General features: G+C 61.1%; 7 protein-coding genes and 1 non-coding gene across 8 annotated transcripts; 5 read left to right on the top strand and 3 right to left on the bottom strand.

Moving 5' to 3' along the window:
* Positions 1–1,515: 1,515 nt before the first annotated feature.
* On the top strand, positions 1,516–3,837 carry HRG_11118 (eIF4-gamma/eIF5/eIF2-epsilon domain-containing protein; the record flags this gene model as incomplete). The annotated part of the gene is made up of 4 exons (XM_044869588.1): positions 1,516–1,614; positions 1,667–1,723; positions 1,789–3,528; positions 3,586–3,837. The coding sequence occupies 4 exons, from the start codon at positions 1,516–1,518 to the stop codon at positions 3,835–3,837; spliced, it is 2,148 nt and encodes a 715-aa protein (XP_044715539.1).
* A 532-nt stretch (positions 3,838–4,369) lies between these two features.
* HRG_11117 (uncharacterized protein) lies at positions 4,370–6,207 on the bottom strand (the record flags this gene model as incomplete). The annotated part of the gene is made up of 3 exons (XM_044869587.1): positions 4,370–5,952; positions 6,003–6,050; positions 6,108–6,207. 3 exons carry the CDS (start codon positions 6,205–6,207, stop codon positions 4,370–4,372), a joined length of 1,731 nt encoding a protein of 576 aa, XP_044715538.1.
* Positions 6,208–6,567: 360 nt separating this feature from the next.
* HRG_11116 (ACR, yggU family protein) lies at positions 6,568–6,924 on the top strand (the record flags this gene model as incomplete). The annotated part of the gene is made up of 1 exon (XM_044869586.1): positions 6,568–6,924. One exon carries the CDS (start codon positions 6,568–6,570, stop codon positions 6,922–6,924), a length of 357 nt encoding a protein of 118 aa, XP_044715537.1.
* Positions 6,925–7,510: 586 nt separating this feature from the next.
* On the top strand, positions 7,511–8,302 carry HRG_11115 (acetyltransferase (GNAT) family domain-containing protein; the record flags this gene model as incomplete). The annotated part of the gene is made up of 1 exon (XM_044869585.1): positions 7,511–8,302. One exon carries the CDS (start codon positions 7,511–7,513, stop codon positions 8,300–8,302), a length of 792 nt encoding a protein of 263 aa, XP_044715536.1.
* A 432-nt stretch (positions 8,303–8,734) lies between these two features.
* On the top strand, positions 8,735–8,815 carry HRG_12144. Its single transcript has one exon. It is a non-coding gene; the product is annotated as a tRNA-Thr (tRNA).
* Positions 8,816–9,045: 230 nt separating this feature from the next.
* Positions 9,046–10,211, bottom strand: HRG_11114 (acetylesterase; the record flags this gene model as incomplete). Its single annotated transcript, XM_044869584.1, has 3 exons — positions 9,046–9,154; positions 9,221–9,648; positions 9,714–10,211. 3 exons carry the CDS (start codon positions 10,209–10,211, stop codon positions 9,046–9,048), a joined length of 1,035 nt encoding a protein of 344 aa, XP_044715535.1.
* A 753-nt stretch (positions 10,212–10,964) lies between these two features.
* On the bottom strand, positions 10,965–12,099 carry HRG_11113 (uncharacterized protein; the record flags this gene model as incomplete). The annotated part of the gene is made up of 3 exons (XM_044869583.1): positions 10,965–11,041; positions 11,131–11,457; positions 11,529–12,099. The coding sequence occupies 3 exons, from the start codon at positions 12,097–12,099 to the stop codon at positions 10,965–10,967; spliced, it is 975 nt and encodes a 324-aa protein (XP_044715534.1).
* A 1,122-nt stretch (positions 12,100–13,221) lies between these two features.
* HRG_11112 (uncharacterized protein) lies at positions 13,222–14,052 on the top strand (the record flags this gene model as incomplete). The annotated part of the gene is made up of 1 exon (XM_044869582.1): positions 13,222–14,052. One exon carries the CDS (start codon positions 13,222–13,224, stop codon positions 14,050–14,052), a length of 831 nt encoding a protein of 276 aa, XP_044715533.1.
* Between the last annotated feature and the right edge of the window lie 585 nt (positions 14,053–14,637).

Below are 14,637 nucleotides of genomic sequence, written 5' to 3'. Positions count from 1 at the left end.
CAGTCTCGCAAAGGAGACGCCATTGGCGGTTGCTTTGCTGATAATGCAGCCCTTTGTTGAAGCGACCACGAGCAGGTCGAGATCATGTCCCATGTTCCTGTCGGTCTGTGCGATGGGCTTGACTGACGTCTTGACTGATGATAGAGGGTCCTAGGAGCGCGGAACCAAACGGCATGCTAATGGCAGACCGAGGGAGGGCGTCCAACACGGCTTAACCGCTTACGACCCTCGAGAAATGGTCAGACCACACACCGACTACCAGCCCTGCGTGAGCTTTTGAGATGTGGGCGTTCGCATTAGATCCCTGGCTAGAGAGGTCGGACGCACGTGCCATTGTGCCTTGGCTTCCATCCGACCCCCGAGGGATGGTCGTTGACAGCCACGGTGAGGGAATAGGCAACCAGCAGTCTTCCTCACAGGGCGGGCTTTCTTTCAAAGGTCACCATCATCAGCAGCACACGTGAACCCGCGCTGCAAGGAGCCCAGCGAGGTTACAGGGTAGCATCCGCAGACATTGATAACGACGGGCCCAGCCGCAAGGATACCTACTGGAGCGCCCAAGTCGCGGTATCATCGAAGGGGGAAGCGACTCGAAAAAAGCAACGACGCGTTGGGCTGGGAAGATATGGGAAAGACATTGAAGAAAAAAGAAAAAGGTAGCCAGTTGTCAAAATAGGGGGACCGCGGCCAAAGCCGAACCTGTGCAGGGGTTGGGCTTTGGTCGACAAAGCAAGCTTGGAAATCTTATCAGCCTTGATTATTAGTTTTTTCAATGTTCCAGAACTTGTTCTTGCAAATGAAGCCCGCAAGTTGCAAGACGAGGTGTCAATAGGGGCAAGGGGACTCTTGAGACCGGAGGTCGCGAGACAGGGCTAAGAATGAGTGGCTGGCATCTAGCATACATGAACTATGTGGATTCAGATGCCGCACAGCTCGGTCTCCTCGTGGCTCGCTCACTCGCAGCCGCGGTTAGGGCGACTATCCAGGAGGTTGATGCCCAGAACGTGGTTTTGACTAGTGGGGAAACAAGGCGAGGTAGGGTTCCCGATATCCATCCGGAGTTTTATTTCCTCTCAATGGCCTTGCGCATCAATGCGATGGCGCCGCGCAGCCAGCCAATGGGGTTGCGGGGACGTGAAGGGCAGTGCATGAGCCGTGGGCGGTCGTACAGACACGCGGGCGCGCCATGGTCTTGGTGGTGGTGGTGGACAGAAGCGAAGACGGGAGAGCTGCAGGGTAGGCCATTCGTATCTGTACCTGCCGATAGCTGGGCTGATAGGGTACGAAGCAGCATGTACCCAACCCCGCCCCCTCACCTCGGCGCGCACACACCGACAACGCTCACCTCGGTGAGAAATTTCTAGCCCGCAAGCCCGCTGGTGACTCAAAGCACGCCCAGCCCGACGCTGCTGCTACTCTCCAAACAGACGACTCGACAGCCAAGCCCAATACTCACCGACAGACCGCACCCCATCCCGCACCCCCTCGCCTGTCTCTCCCTTGTCTTCGGCGGCCATGTCGCACAAGGGAAAGAACAGCGCGAGCTCGTCCAAGGCCAAAAAGCCCGCCAAGTCGGGCGCCGAGAGCAAAACCGAAGATGTCCTCCAGGCTGTTGTGAGTCTTCCTCGCCCGCAGTGCGCTTCTGCAAGCTCACGACTCGCCACAGGTCCTCGCCGACTCGTTTCAAGACAGATTCAAGCCGTTCACGGTCGAGAAGCCACGAGTGAGCCTCCCCCTTCCGCCGCAAGCCTGCTGCCGTCAGACAAGTCGCAGTACTGACAACGACAGTGTCTCCTCCCCCTCGCCAATACGCCTCTCATCGAGTACACGCTCGAATTTCTCGCCATGAATGGCGTCAACGAGGTCTACATCTACTGCGGCGCACACACGGACCAGGTTGAGGACTACATCAGCCACTCCCGGTGGTCGACGTCGTCACGCTCCTGTCCCTTTTCCGTCCTGCAGTTCGTCCGGGTATCCGATGCGCGGTCGATGGGCGATGTGCTTCGCGACATGGACAAACGATCTCTCGTCGACGGCGACTTTCTCCTGGTACATGGGGATCTCGTCTCCAACATGATGCTCGGCGGAGCCCTGGCGGCGCATCGCAAGCGAAGAGAGGAGAATGCCGCCAACATCATGACCATGGTCCTGCGGAGTGGCGGTCCGCATCAACATCGCACAAAGACCAATGGCATCACCCCCGTCTTCGTCGTCGACGCTCGCACCCAACGGGTCCTTCACTATGACGAGATGAGCCCCCTGCAGAGCAACCGCCGCGTCGCCCTGGATCCCGCCATCGCGGACGAGCTCTCGACCGAGTTCGAGGTGCGGTCCGACCTCATCGATGCCCAGGTGGACATTTGCACGCCCGAGGTCCTGGCCCTCTGGTCAGAAAGCTTCGACTACGAGCTCCCGCGGCGAAACTTTCTGCACGGCGTGCTTAAGGACTGGGAACTCAACGGAAAGATGATTTACGCCGATATTGTCGACGGCGGATATGCCGCCCGGGCCAGCAATCTCCAAATGTACGACGCCATCAGCCGCGACGTCCTCGATCGGTGGACGTTCCCCTTCATCCCCGAGAACAACGTCGTGCCCGATCAGTCCTACCACCGACACGCCAACGGCCTGGTCATGGAGACCAGTGCCGGCCACGCGCCCGATGCCCGGTTGACAAACTCGGTCATTGGAAGAGATACCACGGTGGGCGCGGCGTCCAGCATCTCCAACAGCGTGATTGGCAGGGGCTGCAGGGTCGGCACCAATGTAGTTGTAGAGCGTTCCTACATCTGGGACAACACCACGATCGAGGACGGAACCAGGATATCGCACTCTATCCTGGCCGACTCGGTGACGGTCGGGGCCCGCTGCTTGTTGCCGGCGGGGACGCTTGTCTCGACCCGGGTTCGAATCGGCGAGGGCGTCGCCCTGGACAAGAGCGTCGTGCTGTCGACGGTGTCCCCCACGAACGAGTCCATCTCCAAGGACACGAGTCTCCTGGGCCCCGACACCAACGCCGCCGCCTTCACCGACCCCGAAGACGACGACCTGGACGAGCACGACCCGGCGCGCCTCCAGAAATCTCTCCTCTACTCCCTTGCCGACCTCAATCTCTCGACGTCGTCCATTTCCACGCTGGCGTCGGCCGGGCTGACCACCGACGACGACGGCGACGACGCAGCCTCCCTCTCCGCCGACGCCGGCGTGTCGTCGCGCTCGCGCCTCTCGTCGTTTGCCTCGGACGACTCGGCAGGCAAGCAGTCGTTCCACCAGGACGCCGTCCACGGGCTCATCGACGCCCTGCGCGCCGACTCGGGCGACTTTGACTCAGCCAAGCTCGAGTTCATGGGCCTGCGCCTCGCCAACGACGCGTCCGACTCGATGATGCGCCGCGCCGTCGCCACGGCCTTTGCCCGCCGCGCCGCCGAGCTCCTCACCCCCGAGCACGGCGGGCCCCTCGAGCCCGCAAAGGCCGCCGAGCGCGCGCTCACGGCCCGCCCCGGCGCCGCCAAGTTCGTCGACGAGGTCGGCGTCGGTGGCGACGGCGAGCCCGAACAAGTCGACTTTGTCCTCGCTCTCCAGCGCGCCCTGATGCACCAACACCCCGCCAGGGGCGTCGAGCCCGCCCGCGCGGGGACTCTGCTCGCGGCTCTGTTGCAGCAGCTCTACGCGCTCGACATCCTCGAGGAGGACGGCATTCTCGGCTGGTGGGATGATGCGAGGGCCGTCGAGGGCGAGGGCATGGCTGCACTGAGGGATAAATGTAGGGTGTTGGTGGAGTGGTTGGAGAATGCCGAGGAGGAGGAGGAAGACGACAATGATGACGACGATTGACGATGGTGATGACGGGTCAGGGAAAACGATTTAATTACCCATAATCTGCAGGGAATAAAAACGGGACAATAATAAGGGGGGGCTCGTAACCTGCAAGACACAAATCAGGGACCCGTCCAAAGCAGGGGGGCCAGTCAGTTTCTCGTGAAAAATACATTTGTGGTATCTGCTGTCGCTCTCGTGTTATGCCGGTGAGCTGTGTTCACTCCCGCACATGTGCCAACAGCAAAGTGCTGCTTTCGCCTTGCCCTTCCCCAAACGCCACCACCGCCATTTGTACCTTGCCTGTCCGCGCCGCGATGCCCTTCATCAACGTGCCGAGCATCAACGCGTCAAGGGACCAATGCGCACCACGGTATCCGTGCCCAACGCACGGCAACCAACGTATGATACATGTCGTGAACTGCACCTCACAGATCAGAATATCTGGGCACCAAGTAGTCCCTTGCCTGCCCAAGGGTCTCTGCAGAGATTGACAAAAGAAAAGATCCTGCCGGCAGGTCCGACGCCGGCCACTGTGCAGTCACTACTTCTAGTAGAGATTCTGCAGGTCCGGGTTGCCGGTGGCTGGACCGCCACCCATGGGCCGCCCAGCGGGTTGTCCGACCCCTCGGCCTTGCTGCAGCGCTCCGCGGCCTTGCAGGGCCCTCGGGCCCGTGGGCAGAGCCTGGAAATGGCTCGGCGGCTGGTAGGCATCGTCATAATCGACCTGGGGACCGTAACCGCCTTGCTCGTTCCTTGGCTCGACGTCGTCGAGGGAGCGGTAGCTGTGGAAACCACCTCGACCTCGGGCGCCTCTACCACCTCCCCGCGAGGTATTGCGCATGCCGCGTCCCGCGTTGCCGCCACCTCGTCCCCGGCCCCCTCCGCGGCCGCCAGAGTGAAAGCCTCGCGTCTCGTTCCGACCACCGTGGTAGCCGTGCGGGTTCCGAGGCGCCCAGTCATCGTTCCCTTCACGCTTGCGCTTGGTCGACTTGTTTGCGAAGAGGCTCTCGTACTCGTCTTCTCCGGGGTCTTCTTGCTCGACTCGGAGGGACGACTTCTCGCCCACGGTTGTCTCGAAGACAAACGACTGGTTTGGAGGCAAGGGTTGCCAGTTGGTGATGTTGCAGGCATCCGTCGGTCTGGCGCCTCTCCGCATGGACAGGACGACCAGAGGGATGGGATTGTCCGTATGATAGACGGCCGTGGAGGGCACCGGGCGCACCCGGGCTGCCCAGAGGTTTTCGTTGAGGGAACCGGTTCCCGTCACCTCCCAGAGCATCTTGCTTCCCATCCCGCCGACCTTGGCCAGAATGCTGGGAGGACACGGGCGAGGACAGATGAGGATGCTGTTGGCGTAGTGCTTCAGATCGCCTGTGGCGTCGTGCGGGATATGAGCGAAGCCGCGAATCTTCTTGGTGTCGTCGGGGCTGATCATGTAGCCCGTGAAGCAGACTGTCTTTTTGATCTCGAGCAGGGGTTGGCGTAAGTCGGGAGGAGCCTTTTGCAGAGACTCGTTGTGGTCCTGCATCATTTGTCGCACCACGGCCACCTCGACGACAGGGTCGAGGCTCGTCGAGTCGTCGGCCACCTGGAAGGCCTCGGCAGCCAGGGGTCCTCGGGTGGGATTCAAGGCCTGGCGACGATTATACTCGGCAAAGAAATCGCGAAAGCCCCTTGTGTGCTTGGGGCGGTCCTCGTAGATTTTGATCTCGGTCGCGTACTTGTACGTCTCCATGAGGGCGTTGAGGAAGAGCTGCTTGAAGTGCATGGTGTTCTGGAAGTGTTGGTTGGTCGGGCTGACCTGGGGCTTCAGACACACCATGTCGAATTCGAGACCCTTGCTGGCGACCATCTTCTTTACGAGGTCGGTGAAGGCCTTTTCAGCGCGGCCCGTCAAGAGCACGCATAGGGCGTCTGGCTGCTTGATGGAGAGCTCGACGAGCTGAACCACTTTTTCGTTCCAACAGCCTGCCCAAGCCCGGGGCTCCTCCTTTTCGAGGCCCTGGCCGGTAGCGGCAAGGACACGGCTATCGTGCCACCATCCGCCATTGACGAACAAGTGGGGGCTCAAGAGCTTGCCATATGTCGCTCCAAACCAGACTTGGGGATTTGGGGTAGGCGTCTTGAACACTCGTCGGCCGTCAGCAGGGGCAGAGGGAGGCGGGCACGAGCGGCCTTACAGGTATTGTCAAAGTCGTAGACGTGAAGAGCCTTAATCTTGTCCACGGCTGTCTCGCGGGGTTAGCTGGGTGTTTGCCATGCAAGCCAAGACGCGTGTAGCCGACCGGGAAGCTGCTTGTTCAGGCTGGACCAGCGGCCCAGGGCGGTGACGGTGAAGTGGGAGCTGTTTGCAGCGCCATGGAGCAGGGTGTAGGCCGAAGCCATGGCGCTTGGAGAGAGCCTGGGGCGGAGGCAACGGGCGACGATCATGCAGCGAGGGTTGGAAATGGCCAGTCGGTCTGTGGGTTGATGATGCGAGGGACGAGGATAAAGCTGGCGATGATAAGGTAATTACGCCGGATGACCTAAGGCACTAAACTCCCTTGGGGGTTATCGGTCAGGCAGAAACAGTTATCGGGGCTCTACATATTTCAGGTGGCTACAGGCCATAACAGCCACTGTGGCTGCGCTGCCCGTCATCATCCGCCCCTGGGTCTTGACTCAGGTCCAGAGCAAAGCCACATGCGTGCACCGCGGCTCCTCAGGACGAGCGGTCAACAATCCGCCCTCTAGACAGCCCTCGCCATGGCCTCTGGAAGCGCCGTTCGATTCGTCTTTGGAAGCAAGCAGTCGCCCGGCTCCGGAGCCCTCTGCCTCCGACTGCGTGTCAAGCCGGGCACCAGCAAAGATCGCGAGGGCGTCTCGTCGGTCCTGGACGATTGCGTCGAGCTGTGTGTCGCGGCGCAGGCAAGAGACGGCGAGGCCAACAAGGCCGTCGTGCGCCTCCTCAGCGACGTCGTTGGCCTGCCCAAGTCCCGCTTTCGCCTGACGCACGGGACCAAGTCGAGGGACAAGACGGTCATGCTCGGAGGCGTGACGGCCGGAGAGGGACCAGCCCTCGCCAACACCGTCCTCGGCCTGCTTCGGAGGGCCAGCGGCTGATGTATTCCAACGACCCGCCTCCGTCAGCATCGCCGAGTGAGTCAGCCCGCTCTTGGAGGTGCGGTAAACGCGGGCCACAGACGGCGTCGACTACAGAGCCAATCTACAAATTGTGCCACAGCTTGCTCAATTATGCCCGCAATGGCGCCGCGACATCAGCACTCGCCTCACAAACGCACAAGAACTGCAGTCCTGTACAGTTCGGGCACATCGGCGCGTGTCATTGCCGACCAAGAAGGCATTTCGGCTGGAAGTGTGCATGGCATCACGTCGCGATACGCATCTCAGATTAGTGCAGCTGACCGTTCCCGCTCTGGTCATCCGCCAATTCTTTCGGAAAGGGATAAAAGAGCGGTTCTCCGATGCATCGTGAGGGACCCTTTCACATCAGCCCGTCAGATTATTCTAGACACCAATATTACGTGTGCACCCGTCTCTTTGACGCGCTACCTCAAGGTGTGCACTTGAAGAAGTAAGTAAGATACAGGTATCTCATTGCCCTTTGCTCACCACGCAACACCCTGCAACAGGCGGCGATCTTGGCACTGATCAGACCTGGAGTAATAGACCGACTAGATTGTCTGAAATGGAGGCGACGCCCAAGCAAAGCTTCACAATCCACCATGTCCAGCCCGAGGATGTGTCCACCCTGGCTCAACTGAGCGCAGACGCATTCGAAACCGATCGCCAGACCGTGATGAAAGGGCTGGGCAAGGAGCCCTTCGACATGAAGGCAGAGACCCTCCGCAGCCTGCCTCACATGCTGCGAAGCCCCAAGAAGTGCGTGGTTCTCAAGGCAGTGGACGCTGTGTCGGGAGAAATCATAGGCTACTGCAACTGGGGCTTTCGCGGTCTCGAGCCGGACGAGATGCCTGTCCTAGAAGGGGGAGGTGACGCTCTGGCCCGCATTCCCCCACCAACGGATTCTGACGACAAGCCAAGTTTATCGAGGCCACCTGAGCCGGAAGCCGATCCTATCAGGCGGCTTGAAGCCCTCACCAACGCGGACATGAACGCGTGGATGGCAGAGATGATGCCCGAGGGGACACGATGCTTCTACGTCATTGGTCTGTCGGTGAAGCCCAAGCATCAGGGTCGAGGCGTTGGCTCTGCGCTGCTCAGGTGGGGGACAAGGGCTTGCGACGAACGGGGTGTCTTTGCTTGGGTTCACTCATCGGAACCCGCGTGGAGGATGTACGAGAAGAGTGGTTTCCAGACTATACGGAGCCTCGACGTCGACCTAGACGAGTACGCCCCGATGCCGCCGCCGAACGAAGGTCCCGGTGCTAAATGGGGACACTACGTCTTTCGATACATGAAGTACCTGCCGCGGAAAGACAAGACGAGCGGCGGAGGGAGCGCTGTGAGGACAGGATGAGTGCTCTGAAGTGTGTCTGCACCTTTTGTCCTGCCATTGAGCTACCTACCAAGTGAATACACGATTTAGGCTCAGACGAGCGGACAAGGATGTTGGGGCCTGTCGCGGGTCGCCAGGGACATGGACCCAGAGTGGAGACGGCAAGGAAGCAACTCGGCTTGCCCACGCTGCTTGCTTGCCCTTTTCCGCTTGGAAACGGCATCCCATGGGGGCTTGGGGGATATTTCCTGACCATGGCGGCTCCCACGAGCGATCGGGTGTGAGTATCCGGCAACCTTTGCCTGAAAGATGGACAGACAGAGGTGGATGCGAGCCAACAAGATGATGCCCCATCCGGATGGGTTTACCCTCATTTCGTCTGCGAACCCACAGATGCATCCGGTTGCGCTCATATTATAATGCCTAATTAGAAATCGGCAGCCAACAATAACAGCCCCGATGGCTTAGTGGTACAGCGTGTCACTAGTACTTCGGTATATGACAAGATCGTCAGTTCGATTCTGGCTCGGGGCATCGACACCGATTTGAGGTGATGAGTCTGGGACTTCGGATCTCTGACTCCTGATTTTTTTTGAGCGTCTCGGCGATCCGACCCCATTCTACCGCTCTCCATCTTTCTTTACTATTACATTGCGTCGGCAGTCTGTCCATGCCAGACCAGAATGGTCTGACGGCGCTGTTGTCACGCCTTTGTCGGGATGTTTCATGATATTCCAAACCGGTGAGCAACGAGGAGACAGTGATTAACCGTGATAACGCTTCCCGTATTTGGAGCGTCCGTGGACGACAAGGTCGGTGAAGTGCTTGGCAAAAATCTCCTGCATTCTTTCCGATGGGTGCAACTCGTCAAACCTAGCGGCCGACGGCTCACTCGGTCAGCAACAGGCCTGCGCTGTGCCAGAAACAGCACCGACTCACCATACGAAGCTCGAGAGCGGCTCGGGAGCGTTGACACAGGCCTGCGTGCAGCGGCGGTATGGCGCGGTCGCGTTGGCCGGCGCATCCAGGTAACCGGCTGGGTCTGCGTGGACGTCGGTGACAATGGCGTGGGCGTCGAGGAGGGAAAAGACGGCGTCGGGCCAGCGTCGCAGGTGAAAGGGCACGCCGTACTCGAACATGGTGTTGACGGCCGTCGTGTACTGGCGCAGCTTGTCGCGGAACTCGGTCACGTTGTGCGCCGCTGGGTCTCGCAGGAAGCGCGCGCTGCCCTGGCCGAAGACGCCGGGCCGGGCGTACATGGGCGCGAGCTCGAGCGGCAGCTGGTTGACGAGGACGAAGCGGCGGCCGCCGGCGTGGTGGAGGCGGTCGAAGACGGCCCAGACGCAGTCGGCAAACGAGGCAAGCGTCTGGCCGCGGCGTTGGGTGCCGCCGAGGAAGCCGTTGACGCCAGGTCGTTTGTGCCGATCCAGACGGCGTAGACGGAGTTGTCGGCGCGGCGGCGGCGGCGGTCCGGAAACAGCCGGGAGCCGTCGCCGTCGTCACGGTGGTGGCTGCTGTTGTTTCTGCGGCGGCGGTTGGCGGCGTCGGCCACGTCGGCCTCAAAGGCCGGGACCTCGTAGTCGAGGACCGAAGGAAATGGCCCGCCGATGATGTCGGCGAAGCGGTCGACGAGGGCGTCGGAGCACATGGCGCCGGCCACGGCGTAGTTGTACGAGGCGGCGCCGGTGCGGCGGGCCACGAGGCGGCTCCAAGCGTAGCCGCCGCTGAAGGTGGCGTTGTTGGGCGGCAGCACGAGGCCCTCGGGGGGCGCCGCGTGGTGGCGGACGAAGTAGTCGCTGCGGCCCTCATCGGTGTAGCTGTCGCCAAAGGTGATGAGGTTGTCCATCTCGGCGGCATGGTGATGACGGCCAGGGGTGGCGCCGACGGAAGCGCCGACGGCGAGCGCGGCCAACAAGAGCTTCGTCGCCATATTAGTCGTTGTCCAAAGTATCGACGGCACTGCCATGCCTGTTGTTAGTGACGACGCCGAGCAGGGCGAGCACGCCGGTCAATGAGGTTCTCTCTCGCTCTCACCTCTCTCGTCCTATACACGCACACACCCCCTCTCTATATACACACACATCTCGGCCACCCACCGACCTCGCCATGGTCCCCCCCTCGATCCAGGGCCATTGCAGCAGCAGCCAGGGTGCCCAGCCATTCTCTCCATCTTCGTCCGAGGCCACCACACCCAAAGACGCGGCCACATAGGCCAGCCAAGCCCTGTCCTGCAGACTGCATGCAGACTGCAGTAAGCATGACGCATACTGGCTGGGTGAATCGCGGGTTGGCTTTGCTTTGAGCTTGAACGACCGGCAAACCGAGACGTTGCGCTGCCGTTGCATCGACGCTGCCGCGCGCCGGACCCCATCTCTTATACGAGAGGGTGAAGCTTGAGCAGGTTGAGCCAGCCATGTGTTCCACGGCGTGGTTGTTCTGCGTGCCGGGTGGTGTCTGAGACCCTCGAGACCTGTTGAAGCCCCTTTCCATCATGCTCTGCATTCACGAATGGCGATACAGATAATGTCGGACAAGGGAGATAAGATATTGTCTCACAGCTTGCCGGGTCTCTGCGGCGCTCGTATTTCAACATGATACAGCATGTATGTACACCTACATATTCTACACAAAATGCATTCCACACACGTGTATGCATATGCCGCTTTGATGTGCGTCAAGCACCTCACAGCATAATGTCCTCGGCGTCGTCCCCCCTGCCGTACCGGTTCTTGTCGTTGTGATGGCACTCGAGCATCGAGCCTGCGTGCGAGAGACAAGATCACGGCTGTTAGCCAGACCATCGGGGCCAGGGGAGTTCCGCAAGGGCGAAGGACAGGAACAGGACTCACCGTCTTCTTGGTCCAGCGCGTGCTCGTCGGCGTGCAGCTGAAGCAGGTACTTGCCGGCCGAGTAGAAGACGCTCAGCAGCTGGCCGAGGGCGATGACAAAGGGCATGAACTGGCCGGGGCTGTCGAGCGAGTGCACGCCCGTGATGCCGTTCCACTTGAGCGCCACCTCGACGTAGACGATGGCGCCCACGTTGGCGAGCAGGTCGACGGTGCCGAGGGCCCGGCTGCGTTCCTCGGCCTGTTCCTGGGCGTCGTCGGCCGCCGACAGTTCGCTGCTCCGTCCTTGCAGAAACCGGACGACGACGATGACCAGGCCGTAGATTGCGGCTGGCCACGGGAAAAGAGCAACTCAGCACGTCGCTCCTTGCTTGGGGGGTGGGCGGGAGACGACGACTCACCTCCGCAGTACAGGATCAGAACGAGGCCGGTGCCCAGGGCGGCGATGACGGCCGAGGCCTTGTTGAGGCTCCGGAACCAGCCCCAAATGCTGACCTTTGCAAAGAAAAAGGCCTTGTCGTCCGGGCACGAGCGCGGCAGCAGATCCATGCCGCGCCACCAGAAGTAGTTGTACAGGGCGCTGAGGCCGACGAGCTCGGCCATCCAGATGAGCATGGTGATTCTGTTGCGCGACGAGACGCGGCAGACGCCGACCTGGATGAGCAGCAGCGTCAGGACGGGGAAGACCTCGACGGGTTCGATGGGCGGGTCGGTGCCGTTGCCGCTGGCGCTGGCGATGCTGGCGGCGACGAGGCGGACGAGGACGATGAGCGTCGACAGCACGAAGATGATGGTGCCCTGGCCGATGTGGTCCTCGACGCGGAAGTAGGCGCTCAGGAGGCCCGACAGCTGCACCGTGATCATCTGGATGTAGAGCCCGATGCGGATGCCCAGGCCGTAGAGGTCGCCGTTGCCCGCGACGGGGCACGAGCCTCGCGCCACCAGGCTCGCCATGCCGTCGGCCGCCGACATGGCGGGACTCTTAGGGGGAGGGGGGGAAGGTGTGAAGTGGAATGAAGATCAGTCGGTCGAGGGTTCTGGTGTTTCTCGCAGAGTAAGCGGCCGCCGTTGCTGTCGTCGTCCTCGTCGCCGCATGGAGAAGAGACGGAGAGATGAGGGGAAGGCGGGGGCTGTTATCTATTCCGCTCGAGGTTCCAGACACGGACGGATGGCCCTCTCGACCCTGGAGTCGGGCGTCTCGTCAGATGGATGGATCCTCTTGAGGCTGAGCTGGGGGGAGATGTGGCTCTTCGGGGACCGCGGTCCAGGCCCCCATGGCCCGGCTGGCGTGTCTTGCAGCGCTGCAATATCAACAAGCAACAAGCCTCCCCGGGGGCTGATGGCAGACAGTATTCGTATTTCTCCGAACCGAGCATCGTGTACCCACCGGTCGTCTGGGGGTAGGGGGGGGCTGGCTGCTGCCTGCGTAGTTACAGGTCCAACATGAAAGAGCCTCACTCGATTCAGCCCAAGCGAAGGGGATCGGTCGGCTGACCCAGCGAGGCGGCGCCCCATTGGCCGGGGCTACGGAGAACGAGCTGAAAAAAGCAAAACCAATCCCCATCACCGTCGCCAGTTCTGCCCACACGCAAGCAGGCAAAGGGGGGGAGCCGAGGCTGACTGCGTGCGCCACTTGGCCTCGATAACACACCCGGATACCTCTGGGCACCGCACGTTGCCTGGCCAGGGAAAAGTACCGTTGTTATAGCCGTGGCTTGTATGATTGCATGCTGTCGGCTGCTCGTCTAGACCCGCGGCGCGGCAGGCAGAGCTGACTTTTGAGGAGGACCAAGCACGAAGGGGACGTGTCTATAAACAGCTCCCACGTGCAATGGAAGTGTCGAAGCTACCTTCCGTGCATATAAACATACCGATCGTCCTCTTTCCTTGCCGCCCGCGCCCGCCTCCCCGGGTTCCCCAGAAAGCGGCAGCATCCGCAACCTTAAATCTGTTAGTGTCGAGCCCTAGAGACCGACCCTTCCTTCCCCACTTGCTTCGGCACCGTCTCCGGAGCTGCTCCCGGAGGACCACGGGGGCCGACCGGGGAGAAGCACCCCCCCCCAAAGATCGACAGAACAAGGACAAACAGACAGCATGGCTTCGCTTTCCCCCAGCTGCCCTCCCCTGGTGGGCAACTCGGACCTCTACGGCCTCGGCGTCCGCATCGGCCTCTACTCCCAGTGGATCGCCACGCTGCTCACCACGGTCCTGGACTCGGCCGACGAAGGCGACCTGCGGCTGCTCAACCTCATCGTCCAGACGGCCATATTCCTCGGCCTCTGCACCGAGTCGAGCCGGCGCGCCAGCGCCGTCGGCGCCCTCATCACCCAGATCCTCCTCTGCGGCTCCCTCTCCAGCGTCACCGGCGACGGCATCACCTACTTCGGCCACGCATCGGGCTTCCTGCGCGTCCTCTTCTACACGGCCCTGTCCGCCTACGGCATCTGGTTCTGGTTCGCCGGCCTGCCGCTCATGCTGCGCCCGGGCTGCGACGACGTCGCCGTCGCCTTCTTCGGCCCCACGACAATCACCGGCTGGTTCAGGTCCCTCGGAAAGGCACTCTCCGTCGCCGGCCTCGTCGTCTGCGTCGCCCTCGTCGCCTTTAGCGTCCATTCCAGCCTGCGCCGCTTCCGCCGCGGCCTGCGCGCCGGCTTTGCTCGCCCCTCGGGCCGCCGGCCCCAGGTCGAGATTGTCCTCATGCTCCTGTCCATGGGCCTGCTCGGCCTCTCCATCGCCACCGTCGAGTACCTCATTCGCGCCAACGCCATCCAGGGCGTCGGCGTCGACCAGATCGGCTCCGTTGCGCAGCTGATACCCCTCCTCGCCGGTGTCTTGGCCTGCTTTCTGTCCCTCTGGAGAGTCTTGACTCACGGTCTGCTGTTTAGGACGCGGTGTTGGTTCTTTCTGGGGTGGCATTTGCGATGACCAGGATACAAATGACAAGAAACATGTATCCAAGGTGTGTGTATGCTTATGTTTGTAGCTCAGCGTGTTCCAGATCCTGTATATTACTTGCAATGAAAGCACGATAACGGCCTTGAAGCCACTCCGGCTTCCGACCCCACCGAACGGGTTTGTTTTATACTTCTAAATCCGCGTCTAGATCAAGAGGGTCGCCCATCCGCGAGCAGAAGTGGGCAGTCGCCAGCACCGCGGCCGCCATCATGAGGGTGAATACTATGCCAATGCCCGATACGAACTGGATGGCGGGAACCACCGTGGTGCAAGTTAGGGACGTGCCGCATATGGTCCCAGATGTCTGCCGTCAGGAGAAAGAAGCGCAAGGCCGCGAGCATGATCAGCGACACACGCGTGCTCGACGTCCTGGAATCTATGGCTGACGATTGCCCCCCAGCGCTTCACCAGGCTGTCGACTTTTCTCATCATGATGGCACTCTCCTTATCTGGTACTCTCAGGGTTGGTGACGCTGGCAATGGTCAAAGTGAAGCAGAGTTGTTCTTCGAGGCTTCGACCCTCGTCGACATTAGTTCGCAACAAGATGTTGGACA

The sequence above is a fragment of the Hirsutella rhossiliensis genome (genome assembly GCF_020360975.1).
Source record: "Hirsutella rhossiliensis strain HR02 chromosome Unknown scaffold00018, whole genome shotgun sequence".
NCBI classification, from domain to species: Eukaryota; Fungi; Ascomycota; class Sordariomycetes; order Hypocreales; family Ophiocordycipitaceae; genus Hirsutella; species Hirsutella rhossiliensis.
Note: the sequence above shows the minus strand (reverse complement) of the source record. Positions and strands in the feature narration are given on the sequence as shown.